Below are 26,443 nucleotides of genomic sequence, written 5' to 3'. Positions count from 1 at the left end.
ACATTAATCTGAAACATTTAAGAAAGAACTGCAGATGCTGGAAAAATCGAAGGTAGACAAAAATGCTGGGTCGAGACCCTTCTTCAGACTGATGAAACGTCACCTATTCCTTTGCTCCATAAATGCTGCCTCACCCGCTGAGTTTCTCCAGCATTTTTGTCTACCTTTAATCTGAAACATCAACTCTTTCTGCTCCACATATACTCTCTGCGTGCTTGGTATTTTCATCATTGTGTGCTGTATGTCAGATTTCCAGCATCTGTTGTATTTACACTTGATCTAAATCCAGTAATATTTTTCTTGTTGAATGGAGGGCATACTGTTAAAGAAAATTCTTATGAAATTATCAGAGGTCATTCTCCTCCACTCTTCTGAATACAAACACTGATCCATTCAACACACAATTATATAATTTTACAATCACACAATTATAACTACAAATAATGCTGAAACTCCACCAGCATTATTAGTACAGACTGGATTTGTGACCTTATACTTAATTTTTAAAAATGCCTCGTTCCTTCCTCCAACAGAAATGCATCAAAAAAAGAGCTTGCACACCTCGTGATTTACCTGAAATTACATTCATCTATGTTTGCCTCCAAGTTTCTACGGCCAACCTCAAGAATGAACAAGAGTCAAGTTTGTTCCATGTTATTTGATAGACCATCAATGATAATTTCTCAAAGAGGATGAGTATTTTTGACTTGAAGAATTTGTTGTGCAGCAACTAAATAGCTAAGGGCGACTGAGTTTTACAATTTTAATCACTGCCTCTCAATCATCCACTTGATGAGTTATGATGACATAAATTTGTACATGCCACATGTTTTTTAGTTACCAAAGAACCTTTGGGCATTGGATGAACAAAATGAGGGGCACACCATAGGTGAAAAAAAAACTATCTCCTGCAGAGATTATAACCATCCTCACACTTGATTTACAACAGCATTACCCTAATTAATCCCCACCCCTCAATATCCTGGGGTCTATCATTAGAGTCATAGTGTGATACAAGCCCCGCAGCCCAACTTACCCTCACCGGCCAACATGTCCCAGATACACTAGTCCCACCTGCCAGCGTTTGATCCATTCCCACCAATTACTGAGTGGATGATCAGCCATGATCATATTGAATGGCAGTGCAGGCTCGAAGGGCCGAATGGCCTACTCCTGCACCTATTTTCTATGTTTCTATGTTGTCCTCTCCATGTACCTATCTAACGGTTTCTTAAATGTTGGGATAGTCCCTGCCTCAACTACCACCTCTGGCAGCTTGCTCCATACACCCACCACCCTTTGTGTGAAAAAGTTACCCCTCAGATTTTTAAAATCTTTTCCTAGATTGTAGTAGGGGATAGAAAGAGATGGGGGAAGGACAGAGCTTGGCAAATGATAGTTGGATAAAGGTGAGGGTTTCTTTTGTTAGGCAAGTGGGTGGACAAAGATGACACAAAAGGGGACTAAAAGAGAGAAAAGGGTGACATGGAGAGAAAAGAGTGTTGATAAGGAGAGAATGTTTGAAAATGATGTGATGTGCTCATTGTGCTGTTAATGTATGAAAAAGGTGCAAGAGGACGGTACGGGGAAACGGGTAGGATATTTTGCACCAGGGGCATGAAAGAGAGGGGGTGCAGGAAAGAATGGAGTGGGCTGTTACACAAAATTATAAAATTCAATGTTCATACCGGCAGGTAGGAAGCCAACCAACCAGAATATGAGGTGCTGTTCCTCCAGTTTGCGTGTGGCTTCACTCTGGCAATGGAGGAGGCCCAGGAGAGAATGGTTGCTATGGTAATAGGCGGGTGTTTAGATTAGGCGGTCCAGCGTGCCTTGGCGGACCAAGCACAAGCGTTCACCCAAAATTGTCACCTAGTCTCTGCTTGGTCTCAGCGATGTAATAGAAGCACATAACAAGCACCAAGATACAAGATACAAGATAAATTTAATTGTCACGTGTGCCAGATGGCACAGTGAAATGAATTCCCATACAGCCATACAATAAAAATAAACAGGACTCAACACACTATAGAATTTAACACAAAACATCCCCACACAGCAGAACCAAAGTTTCCCACTGTGTGGGAAGGCACCAAAGTCAGTCTCTTTCCTCCACTGTTCCCCGTGGTCAGGGTCTCCCCAAGCCCTCCGCAGTTGCAGCTATGGGCGGCCCGATGTCCAGGACCGCACGCCGGGATGATACCAGTCCGACGTCGGGGCTGCGGGACGTCCTCAGCGGCGTGGACACCAGAGTCGGCGCCCTCCTACCGGAGTCGGCGGCTTCCGAGGTCCGTAGGCCGCACCGGGTGGAAACTGCTGCTGGAGACCCTCTACAAGGCGCTCCAGGACTCCACGATGCCGTTCAGCGCCGCCCGCGTTGGAAACTCTCCGCACCAGAGCTCCACGATGTTGGAGCAGCGGCCCAACGCTCCGGAGCTCCAAACGGCGACCCAGGTCGGCATCGCCCGCTCCGCGGTGACTCCAGCGTTGCGCCGCCGCTGTAGCAGCCCTGGTCCGGATCCCGGTTCCCGGCAGGAAAGGCCGCTCCGATCCAGCTGGTAGGCCGCGAGGTGGGGGGCGAGGAAGCGACTCGGAGAAATAGTCGCGTCCCCGCCAGGAAGAGACTTGGAGACGGTTTCCCCCTTACCCTGCCCCCCTCCTCCACATAGAAAAGTAAAAGTTTCCCCCTAAAACAGACTTTAGACTAACTAAAAATAATAAAAAAGATGGAAATTACATACAGGCTGCAGGTAGAGGCTGCTGCCAGGGCAGCGCCAAATCATCACCAAATGCAGTAGATGAGGTTAGAGGAGGTCATGGAACTTCTGCCTCACCTAAGGGTGCTGGGGTCCCAAGATGGAGGTGAGGTAGGGGTGTTGGGGTAATATTACATCTCCTGCAGTTTCCATCTCAAGTGAATAGTACCTGGGGAGGGAGCAGCTCGGGTGGGAAGGGAGAAGCAAATCAAGGAGTGCAGAGGGAGTGATCTCTGCAGGAAAGGGTGGGAATAGATACATGTGACTCGTGGTGGGAGGTGCAGGTGACGGAAATTTCAGAAAAAGTGTCAGATGAAGAGATTGGCGGGGTGCTATCCTTGTTCTGTCTGGGGGGGGGGGAGCAAGAGCAAAATTGCAGGACACAGAGGTGACCCAGGTGAGGGATCCACTCACAACAGCAAAGGGGAAAATCACCTTTACTAACGAAAGAGGACATCTAGGATAGGTACACAAAAAAGCTGGAGAAACTCAGCTGGTGCAGCAGAATCTATGGAGCGAAGGAGATAGGCAACATTTCGGGCCAAAACCCTTCTTCAGCCATCTAGGATATCCTGGAGTGGAATCCCATATTGATTTGCACCCAAATTTCGCCACCATAATTTGGACCCACCAATGATAATAGTTCTGACAAAGGGTCGCAGACCTGAGACATTGACTCTTTTTTTCCTTTCACTCGATGCTACCAACTAGATTAGCACTTTGGTCATTTCCACTTTTTAGATACACATGTCCACTTCATCAGCAGTGACTTAAATATTCACTGCCTCTATCGTCAGCTTATCTGCTACAGTGCATATCGAACAAGGTCAGTTTGCTGTGGTCACTTCAGTGGCACCTAGGAAATATTCAATCACTTCTATCTCAATAGCCAAAGGTAGACAATGAATGGAATCATCAATTGCCGAGTTAACTTCCTGGTTGCACATCTACTTCAGTTGAAAATATTTTTTCCAGAAACAGCTAAACATCAAGTTTGGCACTTAGACATTTGCATTGAAGTCTGAAAGTTAGTGAAACTTTGGAGACAAAATGCTACGAATTTGGAATGAAGAGTTGGCATTTCACAATATGTTTTGACATCCTGTGGTTTTCTCTTTGATAACAGATTCTGATTTGTTCAGTTGATGTCTACAAGGAGACGTGTGATGGGCATGTTGTGTCACAATGTAATTTCCCTGAAGTGAACATGCAGAGGCTTCAACAGATGTCCAAAGTATTATTAGGTTCAAGGGCTTCAATTATTCAGACAAAAAGTAATACTAAATGTTTAAGCAACACATATCCATTATGGTCAAAAGATGTCCGAAAGACTCAGAATGTTAGGAGGTATGTGCGGCAAAAGAAACAAGGTTAATTTTTCAGGCTGAAAATTCTTCTTCAGTCCTGGGAAAGGGAGAAAAAAAGTGGTCATAGAGTGAGAGAGTGTGAAAACTCGCCCGCACCGGCCAACAATGTCCCAGCTACACTAGTCCCACTTGACTGCGCCTGGTCCATATATCCCCCCAAACCTGTCCGATCCATGTACCTGTCTGTTTCTTAAACGATCGGATAGTCCCAGCCTCAACTACCTCTTCTGGCAGCTTGTTCCATACATCCACAACCCTTTGTGTGAAACACATACTCCACAGATTCCTATGTTTAAGAAAGAACTGCAGGTGCTGGAAAAATCGAAGATAGACAAAAATGCTGGAGGAACTCAGCGGGTGAGGCAGCATCTATGGAGAGAAGGAATTCCACTCTGGCAATGGAGGAGGCCCAGGACAGAAATGTCGGATTCGGAATGGGAGGGGTAGTTGAAGTGCTGAGTAACCGGAGATCAGGTTGGTCAGTGCGAACTGTGCGGAGGTGTTGCGCGAAGTGATCGCCAAGCCTGCGCTTGGTCTCACCGATGTAGAGAGATTGACACCTGGAAAAGCGGATGCAGTAGATGAGGTTGGAGGAGGTGCAGGTGAACCTGTGCCTCACCTGGAAAGACTGCTTGGGTCTTTGGATGGAGTCGAGGGGGGAGGTAAAGCGACAAGTGTAGCATTTCCTGCGGTTGCAAGGGAAAGAACCCAGAGGAGCAGCACCTCATATTTCGCTTGGGTAGTTTACACCCAGCGGTATGAACATTTGACTTCTTTAATTTCAGTAAGTCCTTGCTTTCTCCCTCCTTCCCCTCCCCAGCCTTCTTCACCACTCAATCTACTTGTGCTGCGACATTCAGGGAGTTATGGACCCCAAGCGTGTTTTATTGTCAAATGTCACAAACAGAGCAATGAAATTCTTACTTGCAGCAGCACAACAGAATATGTAGACATACACGTAAAACAGACAGACGATAATAGGGCAAAAAGACAAAACCAATGCCCCCAAGTCTATGTGGTTCAGAGCTTATTTGGAGGTTGTAGTATTTGTAGGTGTTGATGGTTGTGGGGAAGAGGCTGCTCCTGAACCTGAACGTTACAGTTTTCAGGCAGGAGTGAAATGAGAATGTGGTCAGGGTGGTTACACTCTGTCAGAGACGGAACATTGAGGGAGCACCGCACCGAGAGAGAGAGAGAGCGCTGAGGGAGAGACGCATTGTCACGAAGGGCGTGTTGCACGGTGAGAAACGGAGCCCCACACTGTCAGTGAGAGAGAGTCGTACGGTGCGAGAAGGGGCGCTGAGAGAGTGTTGCACTGGGTTTTTTTTGTTTTGTTTTTTTTTATACACCAATTTACTATTTAATTTCAATTTATGTACACCTTTACTTTAAACTCCTGATGGGGACAGCATACTCGAATCCTATACCCAATAGCCTTCGCAGGCAGATTACTTTTGAACTTGGTACGGACCATGCCACTCTTACCATGAGAATTAGTCACTTTACCCCAAATGACACGAGTTTTATTTGGTTGACAGTGTTGTTCTTTGCCTTGTAGTCAGCGGCACATCTCTTGTCTAGGGTGCTGCACTGTTGGAGAGGGAGTGCCGCACCATTAGGAAGGGAGAGTCGCACAGGGCTCCGCTGAGGGGGGGCCCACCCACACTGTCAGTGAGGGAGAGTCCCATGGTGACCGCACCGTCACTGAGGGAGCATGGACTTGTGAGAGAGGGAGTGCCGCACACAGAGTTGGTGACCAAGCAGGGTCCTGCACTGTCAGAGAGGGAGCCCCACACTGTGAGAGAGCTGGCCGCATGGATGGGAGAGACGGCCACACACAGAGTTGTTGACCTACCGGGTCCTGCAGTCAGAGCGAGGGGTTCTGACGCTTACAAATAAAAAGTTAAAACCCCCTCAGTGACATCAGAGACCAGCAAGTAGCCGATTGGCTGGTGAAAATAACAGCCTTTGGTGGCTCTTTGCAGCTTCATTAAGAAAAGGAAAAGTAAATGGCTGAAACATCAACCAGTGATCCATAGCTCACTCATCATCAGGCTGCCACAACCCTGAACTACTGCTCTGGTACACACACACACACACACACACAACTACTCTCCTCACTGAGAAACTATTATTCACAATCCACGCCGCTAACACACCAATAAAGATATTTTATACACAAGGAACCGCAGATGCTGGTCTACGCAAAAAATAGTGAAAGGCCTGGATGGAGTGGATGTAGAGAGGCTGCTTCCACTAGTGGGAGAGTTTAGGACCAGAGGGCACAGCCTCAGAATTAAAGGATATACCTTTTGGAAGGAGATGAGTTGGAATTTCTTTAGTCAGAGGGTGGTGAATCAGGGGAATTCATTGCCACAGGCGGTTGTGCCGGCCAAGTCAATGGATATTTTTAAGGCGGAGATAGATAGATAGATTTTTTGATTAATACGGTGTCAGAGGTTATGGGGATAAGGCAGGAAAATGGGGTTAGGAGGAAGAGAAAGATCAGCTATGATTGAATGGCAGAATATACTTAATTGGCCGAATGGCCTAATTTTACTCCTATCACTTATGAAATTATGTGCCTTTTCCCTGGATGGAAATGTTCACACATCACTCCGTAGCTACTTAAGTATTCGGAAGATCTTAGCCCTCTAACCACCATTATGTCATCAACAACTTTAACTGCTATACCTTACCAACATACAATGTCTTTCAACTTTCAAATAATCTTCACAATCAAACACAACAATAAAAAAATAACATATTAGTTTATAAACTTGTTAATATTTTCAACTAGAATAGGTCAAGAAATAATATATTTAAAGTAAACACGATTTCACATCATGCATTTTCATGGCCATAATTTAATTCTTAATATATTATATGGTGTGTAGTTCTGGACGACCCATTACAGGAGGTTGTGGAGGCTTTGGATAGAGTGCAGAATGCTGCCTGGATTAGGCAGTATTCGTTATAAAGAAAGGTTGGGCAAACTTGAAGTGTTTAAGAAAGAACTGCAGATGCTGGTAAAATCGAAGGTAGATACAAAATGCTGGAGAAACTCTATGTAGAGAAGGAATTGGCGACGTTTCGGGTCGAGACCCTTCTTCAGACTGATGTCAGGGGAGGGGGTAGGACAAAGAAAGAAAGTGGGAGGAGACAGTGGGACCAGTGGGAGGACTGGGAAGGGGGAGGGGAAGGAAAGAGAGAGAGCAAGAACTACCCGAAGTTAGAGAAGTCAACGTTCATATCGCTGGGGTGTAAACTAAACAAGCAAAATATGAGATGCTGTTCCTCCAATTTGTGCTGGGCCTCACTCTGACAATGGAGGAGGCCCTGGACAGAAAGGCCAGATATGGAATGGGAGGGGGACTTGAAGCGCTGGGCCACCAGTAATTTAGCTTGGTTAAGGACTGAGCGGAGGTGTTCAGTGAAACGATCGCCGAGCCTGCGCTTGGTCTCCCTGATGACGAGAAGTTGACACCTGGAATAGCAGATGTAGTCGATGAGTTTGGAGGAGGTGCAAGTAAACCTCTGCCTCACCTGGAAAGACTGTTTGCGTCTTCGGATGGAGTCGAGGGGGAGGTAAAGTGACAGGTGTCGCATCTCCTGCGGTTGCAGGGGAAAGTACCTGGGGAGGGGGTGGTTTGGGTAGGAAGGGAAGAGTTGACCAGGGAGTTACGGAAGGAAAGATCTTTGCGGAAAGGGGTGGAGATGGGAAGATATGGCCAGTAGTGGGATCCCTTTGGAGGTGGCAAAAATGTTGGATTATATGTTGTATGCGACGGCTGATGGGGTGGAAAACGAGGACAAGGAGGACTCTGTCCTTGTTCCGAGAGGGGGGGGGGGACGGGGAGTAAGAGCGGAGCTGCGTGATATCGAGGAGACCCTAGTGAGTGCCTCATCTATAATGGAAGAGGGGAACCCCCGTTCCCTAAAGAATGAGGACATCTCCAATGCGCTGGTGTGGAAAACCTCGTCCCGGGCGCAGATGCGGCGTAGATGGAGGAATTGGGAGTAGGGGATAGAGTCTTTACAAGAAGAAGGGTGGGACGAAGTGTGGTCAAGATAGCTGTGGGAGTCAGTAGGTTTATAGTAGATGTCAGTCAATATTTATAAAGTGAGCATGCAGGTACAGCAGGCAGTGAAGAAAGCGAATGGCATGTTGGCCTACGTAACAAGAGGTGGTTGAGTATAGGAGCATCTTGCAGGTCCTTCTGCAAGTTGTACAGGGGCCTAGTGAGACCACACCTGGAGTATTGTGTGCAGTATAGTTCTCCGAATTTGAGGAAGGACATTCTTGCTCTTCAGGAAGTGCAGCGTAGGTTCACAAGGATAATTCACAGGTTGGCGGGACTGTCATATGCTGAGAGAATGTAGCGGCTGGGCTTGTATGCTCTGGAATTTAGAAGGATAAGAGGGGATCTTATTGAAACATATAAGATTATTAACATGTTCCCAATGTTGGGGGAGTCCAGAACCAGGGGCCACAGTTTAAGAATAAGGGGTAAGGCATTTAGAACGGAGATGAGGAACCATTTTTGTGAGTGTGGAATTCTCTGCCTCAGAGGGCGGTGGAGGCCAGTTTTTTGGATACTTTCAAGAGAGAGCTAGATAGGGCTCTTAAAGATAGCGGAGTCAGGGGATATGGGGAGAAGGCAGGAACGGGGTACTGATTGTGGATGATCAGCCATGATCACATTGAATGGCTGTGCTGGCTTGAAGAGCCGAATGGCCTACTCCTGCACCTATTGTCTATTGTCTATTTACAGTATGTTTATAGTAGATGTCGGTCAATAGTCTGTTAACAGTACGTTTATAGTAAACAAATTGAATTTTCAGTGGGTTTATAGTAAACTTGAATTGTTTTCTCTCGAGTGCTGGATGGTGTGGCTGAGGTATACTTTTGGGAGGTAATAAGAACCCTTTTCCCCAGATGGAAGTGTCAAAAACTAGAGGGCCTAGCTTTAATGTGAATAGGGGAAAGTTTACAGGAGATGTGCATTGCAAGTTGTGCAGAGTCATGCTGGCTGCCTGGAATGTGCTGTGTGTGCATGGAACATGCTGCCTGGGTTGGTCGTGGTGGCAGATAAAATAAGGTTGAAGAGGCTTTAACTGGGCACAGGGATATGCAGGGCTTGGAGGAATATGGATCCTGTGAAGGCAAAGGAAATTAATTTTACTTGGCATAATTTTTGGCACAGATATTGTGGAACGCAGGGCGGTTCTTATACTACTATATATAGATATTGTATGATCTATATATACCAAATAATTGAGATATTCAATACAAAATGAATGTGAATACATAAACAAATGCAGCAGGAGCACAGCATTAACATGGGTTTTCCAACTACAAATGTTGAAAAGTATCAACAATGTTGTCTGCCAATTTTCTCCACGATCACTCATAACCAGGAGTATTAGTGCTCATTGGGCATGAATCCTGAAACAGCTGCCTCGCTGAAAGGACAATGCATCATGTGCGAACCCAAACATAGGCTGCTAGTTCATTATTAGTCCGAGGTAGAGGAATGAAGGTTTACAGCTGAGCTTACTCCAACTGCACACAAAATTTACACATGCATTTATGAAAAATGTAAATCCCCACACAGTAACCAGAGGGATCCAGAGCTGTCCACTTTACACTGGGAACACAGATGGGGAAAAAAAAATTCCAAACCATAAAATTATGAAGCTTGAATTTAACCAGTAAATGTTTGTATATTTATCCCAATAGAGTTGTTTCTATTTATTCATTTTGTATTATCAGGGCAATATTGGACGAAGTAGTTTACTGACTCTAAACAACAACTGTCCATTCCCTCCACAGATGCTGCATGATCCAGAGTTCCTCCAACACTTTGTGTTTTGCTCAAGATTCCAGCATTTAATGCTTTTGAGCAGCGAGTTATTCCAATGAAGATACTCCTACAGTGCAGTTGGGAAGAGTATCAGTGTGTGGGGATTGTGTGGGTGTGGGGGGGGGGGGGGGTGTGTGGGGAAGGGTGTGTGGGGCAGCGGTGGTGTGTGGTGGGGGTGTGTGTGTGTGGGGGTGTGTGGTGTGGGGGGGGGGGGGGGGGGGTTGGGGGGTATATGTGGGCGGGGGGGGGGAAAGTTTGTGTGAGTGAGTTGTGGGGGGAGAGGGGTTTGTGTGCGGAGGGGAGTGAGCTTGGAGAAAAGACGGGGGAAAGCCATGGTGGAGAGGGGGGCATCACGGAGGGGGGGGGGGGGGGGGGAAGGGGGAAACTATTTTTATGTGGGGGGGCAATGAGGGGGAAACTATTTTCTAGGTCCCTACCTGGTCGGTGATGCAGCTTTTTCCCCGGGCTGCACCGTCGACCCGTCCTTGCGGCCTACCAGTGGGAGTGGAGCGGCGTTTTCCTGGCGGGGACCGCCCAGCACCTTCAGCTTCGGTGGCGGCACAGCGCTGGAGCGCTATCGCGGAGCGGAGCGGGCGATGCCTTGCCTGGGTCGCCGCGCTGGGTCGCCGCGCTGAAGCTCCGGTATGCTGAGACCGCCGTGATCAACACCGTCGAGCTGCGGGACTGTGGAGCGGCCAGCCGCGGCGACTTTAACATCGGGAGCCTCGGAGCACCAACCGACGCGGCCCTGTCGGCTTCGGAATGCCACAGACTCCGGTAGGGAATCGGCCGTCCCAGCCGCTGTGAGGACTCTCCCAACGCCGGGGCAACACCACCCAGCGAGAATGGCCAGGAACATCGGGCCTCCGTAGAGGCAACTGTGGAGGCCTCAATAGGCCTGACTATGGGAGAACTGGGGATGGGGACTGGACATTGTGCCTTCCCCCACAGTGGTAACTATTGTGAGGGGATGTTTTTCTGTGTGTAAATGATTATTTTATTCTGTGTCCAAGATGGCTACCGGAAGGGAGAGTGTACGCTGGCGCGCTTTAGTTGCCGCTGCTCTCTCTTCATATTGTGTTTTTGATTTTTGTCTTTGGATTGAATTCTGTCTTTAATTTGTGTACTGGTGATGTCTTTACTATTTATTTCATTCCGCTTACATGTTTTTACTCTATTTGCTAAATTTTGTACGGTGTCCTTGAGACTCTTGAAAGGCGCCCATAAATAAAATGTATTATTATTTATTATTATCACTTGTCCTACTCCCAGCTTCCTCCCCCTCACCCCCCTCCCCCAAAAAAAGTCTGAAGGAAGGACCCAACCTGAAGCATTTCAGAGATGCTGCTGACCTGCTGAGGTACTCCAGCCTTTTGTGTCTTTTCATAGTATAATTACAATTGATTTAATTAATGCATGCCAGAACCAGACTTCAAAAGATTTGCAAAATCAAGCCACAATTGATTTTGAAATCAGAAAAACGTTACATGTGCCTGTGAAGGGAATAGGCTACAGGCTTGCAGAAAGACGCCACTTCAGATATGTTCTAGAAAACAAACAAGGTAATATTTGATCTCTAAATAGAGCAAAGTATTAGGACAGCAAAAGTCCGGAATATACAGCGCAGAAACAGGCCCGACGCCCAACCTGTCCTGAGCTCGTCCCATTTGCCAGCTTTTGGCCCAGATCTCTCTAAACCTTTGTTATCCATGAACCTGGCCAATTACATTTCTAACCCACAGTAACACTTGTTCAGGCAGCTCATTCCATGTACTCGTTCATGCCTTCCAGTCCCAGCCACAATGTTGTGAATATTTTCTGAACCCTCTCTAATTTTAAATCTCGGTGAAAAAACAAAGATGACGTGCCCTTGAGACATTTTCATATGCATGAAACAAATGTGCAGATAACAGGATTACATTAATTGAACTACATATGAATGGCTTTGAGGCAACGACGGTGGTCGAGCGGGCAAAGTGAACGAAGAGGCGGTGGAAGGAAGGTGCACCTTACGAGTCGGGGGGGGGGGGCTCTCAGAAGCCTGCAGTCGAAGCAGCTGGGGAGGCGGTGCGAGTCAGGGGTCCATCTGCTATAACCGAATATAATCCGTTCTAAAGGGATCTGCTACAACAAGAGTCTCACTGTATTGATGTGAACTACCTTATCTGAATGAAGCTGTCTTGTCTTCTCACGTAATATATATTCAGGGCTGAATATACATTTTTTTATGGAGCCAGGTGTTGAAGGAGCCTCTGCACTGTAAATATTGAAGTTGTATTTGACCATTTTTGTTATTATATTTGTACCCGAAAACGTACAAAAAGCAGAAACATTTTAAATTTAGAGAGGTTCATCTCCCATGTCTCCCCTGTGTGTTTGCTTGTGATGAATGAAGGCCAGTTACATCTATCGCTTGAGTGTGAGATGCCCTTTGCAGAACAGTGGGAATGTGAAACTGGTTACAATCAAATTAGTCCCGATCTAGTTAGTTAGTTTAGTTTAGTATCATGTGGTCCGAGGTACAGTGAAAAGCTTTTTGTTGTGTGCTATCCAGTCAGCAGAAAGACAACACATGATTACAATCAAGCCCGTTTATAGTGTATAGATACATAAGGGAATAATGTTTAGTGGAAGGTAAAGCCAACAAAGTCCGATCAAGGATAGTCCGAGGGTCACCAATGAGGTGGCTAGCAGTTCAGCATAGCTCTCTGGCTGTGGTAGGATGATTCAGTTGCCTGATAGCAGCTGGGAAGTAACTGTCCCTGAATCTTGCTGAAGAACAGAGCAGGCTTGAGAATTAAGTGACCTAGTCTTCCCCCTACTTCATTTTTTAAAATGTAGAATTAATGGAGGTTAATCTCAAATCAACGTTGGTAATTCAGCAAGTCATCTTTGGAGAGATAAAATTATTTATTATTTCAGATTGATGACATTGCAGCAGAACTCATAAAAATTGGAGACAAAAACATTTACATTGGAAGAACGAGGGAGGGTAGACAGAACAAAAGTCTATGACGGAATAGGGAACTGGAGTTATTTTATGGACAAATGGACGGTGAATAACCACAGATAAGACCATCTGAGATGTTGAAAGTAGGAAGATATGAATGAAAACTTAAGATACAAAAATAGGAGAGAGAATCATATGTCAGCTTTTGTGAGGACAGTTGCATTCCAACTAGGACCCAGACCTGGTTCAACAACGACAAGCCCTGGCTTACCACAGAACTCAGACAGCTCCGACAGTCTAAAGAGGAAGCCTACAGGAGCGGGGTTGCAGACCTCTACAGGCAGGCAAAGCACAAGCTGAGAAGAGGAATCAGAGCTGCCAAGAAAAAAACGTTGAGGAGCAATTTCTCAGCTAATGACTCTTCTTCAGTTTGGAAGGGCTTGCAAGAAATCACCAGCTACAAGAGGAAAACCCCCTGCTGCCCAACGACCTGAATGAGTTCCACTGCAGGTTTGACAAGCAGAAATGTAACCCTGGTACCACCTCCCCAACCAACACAGCCAGACCCCGATCTGCAAAGACTCGACCCTTCTACACCCACTCCTCCCCAATCACCACTTCACACCTACTTAAACCAAGACTCCAGTCTGAAAAGACTGGACCCTTTCCCACTCACCCCTCTCTAATCACCACTTAACACCCAATTACCCACCCCCTCCGTGCTGCACAACATCATCAACAATAAAAATAGAGGTGGAGAAGCTGTTCAGAAGACAGAAAGGCCAGAAATCTCCAGGACCGTACAATGTTCCCCCCTCTACTCTCAAGCTCTGTGTCGAACAACTGGCACCGGTCTACACAGCCATTTTCAACCAGTACTGCAAACCTGTACTGTCCCTGCCTGCATCAAAGCCTCTACTATTGTCCCTATGCCCAAAAAGGCAAGGATTACTGGTCTTAATGACTACAGGCCTGTTGCACTGACCTCTGTAGTTATGAAGACCCTTGAAAGGCTTGTGCTGGCCAAGCTGAAAAATATCACAAACTCTGCAATTTGCATATTGGGCCAATAGATCTGTGGATGACGCAGTCAACCTGGGCCAGCACTTCATCCTCCAGCTCCTAGAGCGCCAGGGCACCTATGCAAGGCTGCGTTCTCTCGCCTCACCCTGGCCACAAACTCTTTGAATCACTTCACTTCATTCTGGAAGGCGACTCCGGACTGTCAAAGCTGCCATGGCCAGACATAAAAACAGCTTTTTTTCCACGAGTAGTCGCTCTATTCAATAACCAAACATATGTAGCTTCCTTTTGCTCTGGTATTTTATTTAATTTGCATGTTTAATCAATAATGTTTTATTTTTAATGTTTAATGGTTTATGTGCCATTCCTAACTGTCACTGTATGTCATGTTGTCACTTGCGGGCGGAGCACCAAGGCAAATTCCTTGTATGTGGATACTTGGCCAATAAACGTATTCCTTTCATTCATTCATTCAAATACTGACAAGGCTGAACTGAATTAATCATCATGAATCATTGAATTCAATGTTGAATCTATAAAGGTGGAATAAGCACAAGTTATCAGACATGGTATGTTATGTTGAGCTTCAATTGAATAGTATGGGAAGCCAAAGACAGAGTGACGAGGAACTGGAAGCTTGGGGTCACCCGAGCATAAAGCTCTTGCAAAATTGTCACTCAATCTAATCACAGTTCCCCAAGAGGTGACTATATTGTGAGTGTTGATTGCAGTATGTGACAATTGAAAGTGAATTGTTGCTATTAGATCCTGAGTGGCATTAGCAAAGGTGGTAAAGGTTGTTTCAGCTGCAATTGCATAGGGAAGTGCTCCAATAAGGAGAATGGGTTTAGTGGAATGGGAAAGTTGTATTTGCTGTCTATTGCTGTTTGTTAACAAGCTCTCCAAGAATATTTCTGAACGAAATTTGCAATTTCATACAGAAGTAATGAGTGGACTTTCTATCAGAATGTGAAATTAGCAGTTTACAAACATTCAAACAATTAGCTCAACAGGATTTGTAGTAGCTCAGTATCATAAGACAAATCGGAATAAAACCATTAAAAAAAGCTATTTTGATCTTTGGGTTGAAAATATAACACCATATAGAATTCCCAAAAGTTTAAAAGGAAATCACAAAGCATGTCCTTATAATTTGGAAACATGAACTCTGTGACAATACAGCTCTCAATCACATTGGTTATTGTGTGTCATAAATATGGATTAAAAATAAAACTGTTGAGCATTTTCTTGTCTCAGATACATCAAAGAATTTTCATTCTAGGTACCGAGATACACTTCAGGACAGAAAAGCGGTCAAATTCCCATGTGCTAGTAATATTAAAAAATGATGCCGTCCCAATGTTTTAACTTCCTTTTTTTTTTAAAGGTTTAACTGCTCAAGACTTTATTTGATCTGAAGCACTGCATGGAAATTTTTTAGTAGCAAGAGAATAACTAAAAATTGATAAAATGTTCCTGCAGTGAGCCATGCACTCACACAGCAGGTTCCAGATGTTCAACATTTTTGACAGCAGTATGGAAAAATTTACTGTTAGTCTAGAGAAATTTAATATCACCATTCTTGTCATTTCCCTCATAGCTATTAGACAAGGTCTGCCTAAGTTATAAAGCAGGGTTTATAATTTAAAAAAAGGCATAATATCGACATTTGCCCACGACTGAAATGTTAGATGTTTCCATATGGTTCTGAACAAAAGAGACAAAAGAAAAGATTAAGTTCACACAAAGTACACTTTAATTAATTATATAAAATGGAATCAGAACCACAGGGCACACATTTATAAGATTCTGGGAAAGCACAAAACTAATAGTGCACATAAACTATGGTGTTAATAACACATAGCTCATAGCATGTACTAAAATTCCACTTCACAAGCTTAATGCAATGAACAATAGGAAGCTTCAAGTTTATTATGCTATTCTAATGCTCCGTGGTGATTTTTCTTTTAATTCTCAACTCAAGGACAGAAGCTGACCACAATTTCTGGCGTCAGGTGAAATGATATGCCATCGGAAGATTAAATTAAAGCAACGTCCAAATCTGCTTCCCTCATTTAAAAATGGTTTCAATAGTTTCTTTGAAGTGAGTACTCGGGGTCTAAGTTTACAGAAAATGGAGTATGAACACTCATTTAAATTAAAGCATAAAGCTACTGTGAAAAATGTTTGTCTTAGATTTTTATATCTGTATTTAAGTCTTCGTTTACATTAGAAAATAAAATATCACAATGGCTCAAGAACAACAGTTCCACAATAAAATAGAAATACAAAATTCTGGAAATTATCAGAAATTCAATCTAGAGCCAATCATTGAAGCTCACATTGCAAATTTGTGGCATCCCACCTGAACCAGGTATGCACGATGACTTGATCAGTTAGGATGCCAATTTGCAACATTCTCCATTGCTTAAATATATGAATCGTGATCCAATCCTTAATTGTTCAACTCAGGTGAAAGTAGCTTAAGTTCATTACACCAGATCTTGAATGGCCCAAAATAAACACTCCTGTGAATTACATGCAAGATTGATCATCCCACTTCACCAAAACACCCTGCAAATTTGCAACCATGTTGATCATCCCAACCTGGCTAAAATGCTGGAGGGAAACACAAATGAGGCCTGAAGATTGATGGAACCTCAAAATTAATTAAACACACATTGGATGCATTTCTAATCATGCATCCAACTTTCAATTTTAATATTCAATTGCTTTCTCTAGTTTTAAAAAAACATTAAAAAAAATTCAGCAGTTACACGGCAGAGCCAGTTATTTGGTTAAATATCTTTTGAAACATTTAATATTGGCAGAAATACAAATGATCAAAATAGCCATGGGCAAATATCATCGTTAGTTCCAAGGTGTTCTGCTGATATATAATGTGCTGGTCAATGCTTTTCTGATCAGGAAGAATTTGTTGATGTGTTCTGCTTGAGGAATTGATTATGTATTTCATTGCTTACAACTTATGGAAAGTTACATCATTTTAAATAGAAATAAATCCCAGTTACACTCAAGTCATCATCACAATAGTGACGAAGTGACAATGTTGTCAATTGCATAATTTTTACAAAGCAGCAAAGACTGAAATATTTAAGTAGGAAAAGGGTTAAATTACCAAGACGTACAAAAAACTGAAAGACCCTTCCCTATGGCAATGTAAACAGAAACAAACCAACAAAAAGAAAAACTCTGATCCAATGCAGATATTAGTGAGAGAAATCTAAATGGTGAACGAAGAACTGGTTGAACCTCGCTGATCATGTTCGGTGCAATAGTCGGTCTTCAAAAAATAGAGGAGAAACAACTGCCTGGGACATCTTGATTACACAAGAAAACACAGAAATTAAGGATTGTGAAATGGGATAACTTCCCTGAACCTGGCATCCTGCGTGGCTCAAGACAGCTAAAAGTGATGCTTGCATTGCAATGATCTTCCAGTTTTCTCACATCCTGGACCAGTCCCAGAAGGAAGCTGGCAAATGTTACATTGTGATTTAAGGAAGGAGAGAACAACAGAATCAGATCAGCTACCTTCACATCTTTTGGCAGCCATCTGCTTGTATCACTCAAAGTCAACAAGATTTTCTGAAGGGAAAGAAATGTTTAACAAACCTGATTATTTTTGGAGCAAAAAACTCTTGTTGTGGCTAATGGGCAAGTAGTATTAATCATATTTTTGGATTTTAAAACATTATTTGAAAAACTTTTTCACATGAAAGTTGTGTAAATTATCATGGGGCTGAGAGTAAAATTACTAAAAAGTGAGGATCGGTTTAGGACAGGAAGCAATCAGAATAAATGGATCATTTTAAGCATAGATCTGTCTGGAAACTTTGTAAATTCACAATTTAAATTGATGACTTGGAATAAAACGATAGCATAATGTATTAAATTTTGCTGAGGGAACAAAACTAGATGTAAAGTGAGCTGTAGGAAGAATGCAAGAGTCTGCAAAAGATTACAGGCAATGTTATGCGAATGGACAAGGTGCTGGCAGATAGTGATGAAAATGTAAAGGCAATAGGAAAAATGAGAAAACATAATTCAAACATGGAGAAGCTGGTAAGTGTTGGTGAACTAAAGACTGAAAATGTGTTAGTTCATGAGAAGGAGAAAGTAAATATGCAGGCAATTTCAAAAGGTATGGATGGGACATGGGAAGCAATTGCAATACAAATGTAAGCAAGTTGTGTTGAGATTATGCAAGGTTTTGATGAGGCCCACAGTGAAATAAGTATGTGCAACCGTTGCCTCTGTACCCAAAGATATCCTCGCCTTGTAGTCATTACAGCAGAGATTTACGAGATTGATTCCATAGTGGAGGAGGTTTTCCTCGGAGAAATCATGCTAGATTGTACCAATTGTCAACGTCCAGAAAAATGTGATTGCCTCAGAGATCAACAAGACACAATGAAGAATTGACAGAATGGATATCAACTGCCTCTTTTCCTAACAGATGGCCTGGTTATAGTACTGTAATTCTTAATTCAAAAGCCTCAATAAATGCTCATTGCATATATTCATGCCTGAATATTTCATTCGTTTTTAATTTTTTCTTTTTAATTATTTCTAATTATTTACTTCAATTTTAAAACATCCACCAAAGTATCTCTCCAGTGGCATTTCTGAGGCAAGGTCTCTGCATTTTGCCACAGAAATACTATTAAACTTGAATAATGTGTGCCGATTTCTGTAGCACATGAATATGGAAGAGAACTTATCATCTAAAAGGCTGACTTAAACATACAAGGTCCCCAAGGGCCAATTTTAGAACCTTTCTGAGAAACCAAGCTGCAGGGACAGATTTTACTAGCGGGGATGCAACCCAGCTTGTGGCCAACGTCAAAGCGATAAGTTGACAAAAGCAAAACATTAATTTTGATGTGCAGCCAGGAAAAGCAGGAGCGCTCCTTCCTCCAATCACAATAACAATCTTGCCAGCTATAATTAATATTTCTCCTTTTTCCCAACCCTACATCGTTGTAGTTAGCAGAAGCAACCACTGGCAAAGCATGTGGCCTAATATTTGAAACACCACACCTATCTTTTGGTTAAACCATTGGAGCTATAAGGACTTATTCTGTGGAGCAGATGAGTGGGGGCCAGAGTTAGTGGCATTTAGAAGTCCAAAAGGTCCCCAAAGTCATCCTCAAATTTGAATTTGAGTAGAAATGCGAGTGTTTCTTAAAATGAGCCAGTTAACAAATAGAAACACAAGTTATAAAATGTACTATTTACAAGTTGGTCGATGTCATGATACTTTGGAATGAGGACGCACAAAGCTTCAAGGGGATATCAAGGAGCTAAATAAGTAGTCAACAATGCAGCAGCAGTTTCATAATGTGCAAAATATGAGGATATCTGCTTCAGTAGAAATCGTAGAACTGCTGGGTATTTATTAAACGACGAGAGATTATAATCAGCTGGTTTTGATTGCCAGAAGATTTAATAGACAATTACTGCAATTCTACAGGGCCTTGGAATATTGTGTGCAGTTTTGTTCTACTTTTCGAAAGAAGGATGTCATTACTGCAGAAGGTGTGCAAGGATTCTCCAAAGTGAAACGGTGAGTCCATCACACGAGGAAAGTAAGTAGGCTAGTAGTTGACATTGAAACGTAAATTCTTTCAGATATGAAAGAGGAAGGATGCATTCTCAGACAGAAAGGTTCAGAATTAGGTTCACTCTATCAAAATAAGGGGAAGGCCAAAAAAGTACTATGAAGAAATATTACCATTCAATGAGTGATAAACCTTTGGAACTCTATATTTATGATAGCTGTGAAGGATCAATCATTGACTGCATTCTAAACTGACATCAACACCAAAGAATCAGGGGAATGGGCAAAGGAAAAGAACATTTTGTTGAGAGGGCAGACCAGTCACAAAGTTGTTGAATAGAGGAGCAGGCTTGAGCTGCCAAATGGCTCAAATCTGCCAAAGTTTCTAATGATCTTAGATAAAATCAAGAACCCAAGTGTGCTTGGATGCACATCTGCAGCAGTGGCTATTGATCCAAAATTCAATACTTCACTTTTGAAATTGACAATGACGATCAAGACTTTCCTTATGCTTTTTTTTTTTAATTGGCATTACTCATTGAGAATAATAGACCATTTTAGATTATAAAATATCAGTAATAGTTGTAAATCATGGACTGTAAAATTAATAAAATTTTATTGAAGGACAACAGACAGATTGTCCCCAGGTTTTAGCACAGGGCAGCACAATCGTGCCACAGTGGAGTTGCTGCCTTTCAGCGCCAGAGATCGGGTTCGATGCTGACTACAGGTGCTGTCAGTACGGAGTTTGTACGTGCTCCCTGTGACCGCGTGGATTTTCTCCAGGTACTCTGGTTTCCTCTCATATTACAAAGACGTGCAGGTTTGTAGGTTAACTGGCTTCTGTAAATTGTCCCTCGTCTATACGATAGAATTAGTGTACGGGTGATCATTGATTGGCGCAGACTCGATGGGCCAAAGGGCATGTTTGCATGCTGTATCTTTAAAATAAATTAAGTAGGATTTCGTTCCAGAGAACTGTTTATATCCAGAACAATTAACGTTGGAAATCCGGTCACAAACCAAGCTCGCAAAGGGCAAAAGATGCCTGCTGACGTGGGTTGTCACAAAGGAATAGAAAGTCTGGAGAAGCATTTTAAATCTCGTTTTGCGAATCTAATGAAAATGGTAATAGCAAATTTAGTCCAAGCCTATCTCGATCTAATATTATTTTTAAAAGATTTTACTGCAGATGAGGTTTTAAATGTCATTGACGAGTATATTTCGACTCTCGTTTCTGGGTTGGATTCACAATTTGGACAAAAACGTGTTAACTAAAATGTAAGGTACACAAAATTGCTGGAGAAACTCAGCGGGTGCAGTAGCATCTATGGAGCGAAGGAAATAGGCGACGTTTCAGCCCGAAACCCTTCTTCAGACTGAACGTCTTGATCGTCATTGTCAATTTCAAAAGTGAAGTATTGAATTGTATTCTTCTTGGGTTCCATGTGACAAAATACCAGCTGCCGTCCAGAACAGTTGCCTGCAATCTTGGTCATTGTCATGGGCTACACACAAATCAGGTGTTCTTAAGCCTGTAGGTTTTTTTTTACAGTGATCAATCTTGCTTTTATAGATGTTAACTATCACTAAAAACTTAAAATGGTTATTTACAGACACATTTTCACTGTGACATTCATCAAGGAAAAATAGATTTCCCTAGATAGCTTTTCAAGCTTTTAGCTGCAGGAGTAGATAATATGGAGTGGGAGGGGGCGGTTGGAGGGCAAGAGAGAAAACATTTCAACCAAGTTGCAAAGATACATAAACCATAAACACTCAAGTTGCATAGTGCCCTGGGTATTCTTGAAATGATAGCCAACTTACTCCACATCTGTTCGAAATGAACCTTGATCACAAAAACATTTTACAGAAACCAAAGGAATTAATAACATTGAACTGCAAAGGTAAAGAAACCCCAAAGGAAGCTACTGAGAGCATCACATCACTTCCTATACATCCCAGCAATTCAATGCAGTTTATTCTCCATGGCTTGAGCTTGATACAATCAGGTGCACCTATGACAAGTCTGTAAAACAGATGTCAGGTTTCCTACTCAAGAAATGGATCCCCTTGCGTTTACTTTATCAGTAATCCTAAAAAAACGGTATCATTCCAATCTACACTTTCTCCCTCCTCATGCGTAAAGCAAAATTGACATCAATAAAAATCACTGTTAAATGCTAGTTCAGTCCACGGGTTGTCAATCTTGCACAAAGTTACAATACCTGAATCATTTCCAGAGCCCGTTGATAATGCCGGCATGATTCCCTCTGCAAATGCTCACGCACGAACGTCAGGATATCTGCAGGCCAGTTATTTTCAATGTTCTCTTTGCACAAGGTTAATAGTGAACTTGTCAACGCCAACTTGTCAGTGAAAATTTGTCATTTGTGCCCTAGATGGAAAAATAATATTGAAATCAGAAGTAGGTTCAATACATCTTAACCTTTTCTATTTTGCATATGAAAGCCCACTTTAAATGAATCTTGTAAAATGACCGCTTGCAATTGAGCACATGGATAAACAAACATTGGTCACAGATAACACTCATGGCTGTAGTGAAGTCTGCAAACCGAAACCGATAACATGTTGGTCTAAACTGGTGGTTCAAGAACACATCAGAAGAAAAAACAAAATGAAAGAAATTTCTCAAAATGATTGAATCCAGCTTTATTTAACATACACAGCGATTTTACACTTTGTACGCACTTCAACACTCACAAACCGATTACGCAAAGGAAAGGTTGTACTTGATCATTGGTAATGCAATCCAACAACAAAGGCTTATTCAAAGCTAACGCAATTACATTTTCACTTAATCTACTGTTGCTGCTTTCTGTAGATTTAAAAAAATTCAATTGATCACTTATATACTATTGCCAATTTACACAATGAGTACGTGTTGCATTCACGAATTAAATCTTCAATACTCTAATAATAGAAGCAAAGAACCCGGGTATTTCTGTCTGTGGAATGATTGAAGTCCAGGGATTTGGGGGCACTTCAGACACAATATTAAGAGACACAAGCAAATGCAAACTCAATTATTGGGGAACTCAGCATGTTATTTATAGAAGTGATCCTCCTACGATATAAATTAATGATTTTAAATATGGAATATTCTTCCAAAATACAGACTGATGGAATACCCACCACAGCTATTTGACAGAGATTAGGAAAGTATTTGAAATCTCATACGAAGAAAACATTAGAACTAATAATATTCCAGATGAAGAATGCATACTGGCAAAAGATAATTTTTGGCTTTTAACAAACATCTAAATTCCAAAAAAGCATTTGGTACCTAAAATGGTTAATCTGTGCAATTTCATTTTTGTAGAGTATGCCATTGGCAAAACACTTGCTTTGGAGTTCGCAGTTGTTTACGGCTCCTTATAATGTATAAATATAACGTGAAAGTTTTCAAGTTAAATTAAAATGTTTTTTTTTAATTATTATTTGTTTTTAATTAAAATGTTTATAAACAGCAATTATAAAATGAAGCCAGAAATTGTTGAGAACCTCTTTGTTTCTTTGACAAATGATGTGCAGGAAATTGGAAAATTCTTAGTTCATACCATTGTAAGCTACCCAAGTGGAATACGAGGTATTGTTCCAGTGGAGAAGGCCAAGTACAGTCAAGGGTACGGGTGGGGAATCGGAACAGACATGCAGGTAATGAAATAAATACATCTGAGAGTTCTATCAATGAGAACAACGGGAACACTGCTTTCCAGAATGAAGATATTTCAGAAGTCCGAGAGCAGAAAGCCACATGTTGAGAACAGTTGCAGCAGAGAGAAGAAACTGAGATAAATTGAATGGTGTGGGTGGGAGAGTGTGTATATTGTAATATTAGTGACTATTTTGGCTCCCAAGGATCAGAGAGATTCAGAAAAAATAGTATAATTGTTCGATCTGAAGAAAAAGCTTCTTATCTGAAGAAGGATCTCATTCCGAAATGTAATCTGTCCATATTCTCTTGAGATGCTGCCTGACCTACTGAGTTACTCCAGCACCTTGTAGTATCAAAGTTACCTCAAGTAAACAAAGGACAAAGGTGGAAGATGATAGAAAATAAATCTATCTGTAATGGCCACCTTAACCTTTCAATTGTCTCTTCCCATTCACATAATGACCTGCCTGTTCTCAGCCATCTCCTAAACACAGTGTAGAAGAACACCACCACATATTCTGCTTGGATCACCTCCAGTGCAATTGTATACACATTGATTTTTTTTTTTCCAATTTCAGGTCCTCTTTCTACCTTTATTCACATTTTGCACCTTGCCCCCAATTCCCTCACCTGGCTTCATCTGCCTATCAATCCGCCCCCCCCCCCCCCCCCACCAGATTCAATTTCAGATTTAATTTTAATTGTCATTGTCAGTGTACAGTACAGAGACAACCAAGTATCACTGATCAGCTCAGCTTCTGTTTAAAAAATATTAAATGGTTGTGATGGGGTGTATTGGTTTTCTCAAATGAGGCACTGAGTGGATGAAGGATGTACAAATATTGTGTGCAATTTACGATTGCCTTTGCGGCTGGGAATAGACAATAGGTGCAGTAGTAGGCCATTCAGCCCTTCGAGCCAGCACCACCATTTAATGTGATCATCCCCAATCAGTACCCTGTTCCTGCATTCTCCCCATATCTCCTGACACTGCTATTTTTAAGAGCCCTATCTAGCTCTCTCTTGAAAGCATCCAGAGAACCTATCTCCACCACCCTCTGAAGCAGAGAATTCCACAGACTCACCACTCTCTGTGAGAAAAAGTTTCCTCATCTCCGTTCTAAATGGCTTTCTCCTTATTCTTAAACTGTGGCCCCTGGTTCTGGACTCCCCCAACATTGGGAACATGTTTCTTGCCCCTAGCGTGTCCAAACCCTTAACAATCTTATATGTCTCAATGAGATTCCCTCTCATCCTTCTAAACTCCAGAGTGTACAAGCCTAGCTGCTCCATTCTCTCAGCATATGACAGTCCCACCATCCCGGGAATTAACCAGGAAATAAGGAGAATAGAGAAGAATGCAAAAACAAATAGAAAAGTTAATCAGAAGCCAGTTGGGGAATTAATCTGATATAGACTAAAGAGCATACAATAAACAGCAAGGCAGGACATATACAAAAGTACATAATCTCTAACTTACTATTTGATACAATAGAAAATGTACAGTGCCCTCCATAATGTTTGGGACAACGACCCATCATTTATTTATTTGCCTTCTGTATTCCACAATTTGAGATTTGTAATAGAAAAAAAATCACATGTGGTTAAAGTACACATTGTCAGATTTTAATTAAGGCCATTTTTATACATTTTGGTTTCACCGTCTAGAAATTAAAGCAGTGTTTATACATAGTCCCCCCCATTTCAGGGCACCATAGTGTTTGGGACACAGCAATGTAATTTAAATGAAAGTAGTATTTTGTTGCATATTCTTTGCATGCAATGACTGCTTGAAGTCTGCAATTCATGGACATCACCAGTTGCTGGGTGTCTTCTTTGGTGATGCTCTGCCAGATGCCTGTATTGCAGCCATCTTTAGCTTATGCTTGTTTTGGAGGCTCGTCCCCTTCAGTTTTCTCTTCAATACATAAAAGGCATTCTCAGTTGGGTTCAGATCGGGTGATTGACTTGGCCACTCAAGCATTGACCATTTTTTAGCTTTGAAAACCTCCTGTGTTGCTTTAGCAGTATGTTTGGGATCATTGTCTTGCTGTAGAATGAACCACCGGCCAATGAGTTTTGAGGCATTTGTTTGAACTTGAGCAGATAGGATGTGTCTACACATTTCAGAATTCATTATGCTACTACCATCAGCAGTTGTATCATCAATGAAGATAAGTGAGCCAGTACTTCAGCAGCCATACATGCCCAGGCCATAACATCCCCACCACCGTGTTTCACAGATGAGGTGGTACGCTTTGGATCTTGGGCAGTTCCTACTCTCCTCAATACTTTGCTCTTGCCATCACACTGATATGTTAATCTTCATATCATCTGTTCATGAGACTTTTTTCCAGAACTGTGGTTGCTCTTTTAAGTACTTCTTGGCAAACTGTAGCCTGGCCTTATTTTTGCAGCTAACCAATGGTTTGCATCTTGCAGTGTAGTCTCTGTATTTCTATTCATGAAGTCTTCTGCAGACAGTGGTCATTGGCAAATCCACACCTGACTCCTGAAGAGTGTTTCTGATCTGTTGGACAGGTATTTGGGGATTTTTCTTTTGTTATAAAGAGAATTATTCTGTCATCAGCTGTGGAGGTCTTCCTTGGCCTGCCAGTCCCTTTGCGATTAGTAATCTCACCAGTGCTCTCTTTCTTCTTAATGATGTTCCAAACAGTTGATTTTGGTAAGCCTAAGGTTTGGCTGATATATCTAACACTTTTATTCTTGTTTCTCAGTCTCATAACGGCTTATTTGACTTTCATTGGCACAACTTTGGTCCTCATGTTGATAAACAGCAATAAAAGTTTCCAAAGGTGATAGAAAGACTGGAGGAAAGATTAGGTGCTGAGAGTTCTGTTATATCTGCATTAAGGCGGTAATTGAATACACCTGAGCAATTACAAACGCCTGGCGAAACCATGTGTCACAAACATTATGGTGCCCCTAAATGGGGTGACTGCTGTAATTTCTTCATGGTGAGACCAAAATGTATAAAAATTACCTTTATTAAAATCTGACAACGTGCACTTTAACCACATGTGATATTTTCTATTATAAATCTCAATTGTGAAGTACAGAGGCAAATAAATAAATGACGGGTCTTTGTCCCAAACATTATGAACGGTACTGTGGTTTAATATGACACATCCATTTAAACATTAGAGTAAAAATAAAAACCATAAACACACAGGAATGTAACAGAATAAAGGTACGG

At 42.3% G+C, this 26,443-nt stretch overlaps 1 protein-coding gene across 4 annotated transcripts in view; it reads right to left on the bottom strand.

Annotated features, from left to right (window-relative positions):
* mpp7a (MAGUK p55 scaffold protein 7a) overlaps positions 1-26,443 on the bottom strand; it is a 408,735-nt gene that overhangs the window by 264,049 nt on the left and 118,243 nt on the right. For all 4 annotated transcript variants that reach the window (XM_055651874.1, XM_055651881.1, XM_055651863.1 and 1 more), the window contains one exon: positions 21,776-21,945. In XM_055651874.1, the coding sequence (XP_055507849.1) occupies positions 21,776-21,812 (37 nt within the window). In that variant the 5' untranslated portion in view covers positions 21,813-21,945. The remainder of the gene's footprint in view (positions 1-21,775; positions 21,946-26,443) is intronic.

This window comes from Leucoraja erinacea, chromosome 2, assembly GCF_028641065.1.
Source record: "Leucoraja erinacea ecotype New England chromosome 2, Leri_hhj_1, whole genome shotgun sequence".
NCBI classification, from domain to species: Eukaryota; Metazoa; Chordata; class Chondrichthyes; order Rajiformes; family Rajidae; genus Leucoraja; species Leucoraja erinaceus.
The sequence above is the reverse complement of the archived record's forward strand: the minus strand, read 5'-3'. Positions and strand labels throughout refer to the sequence as shown.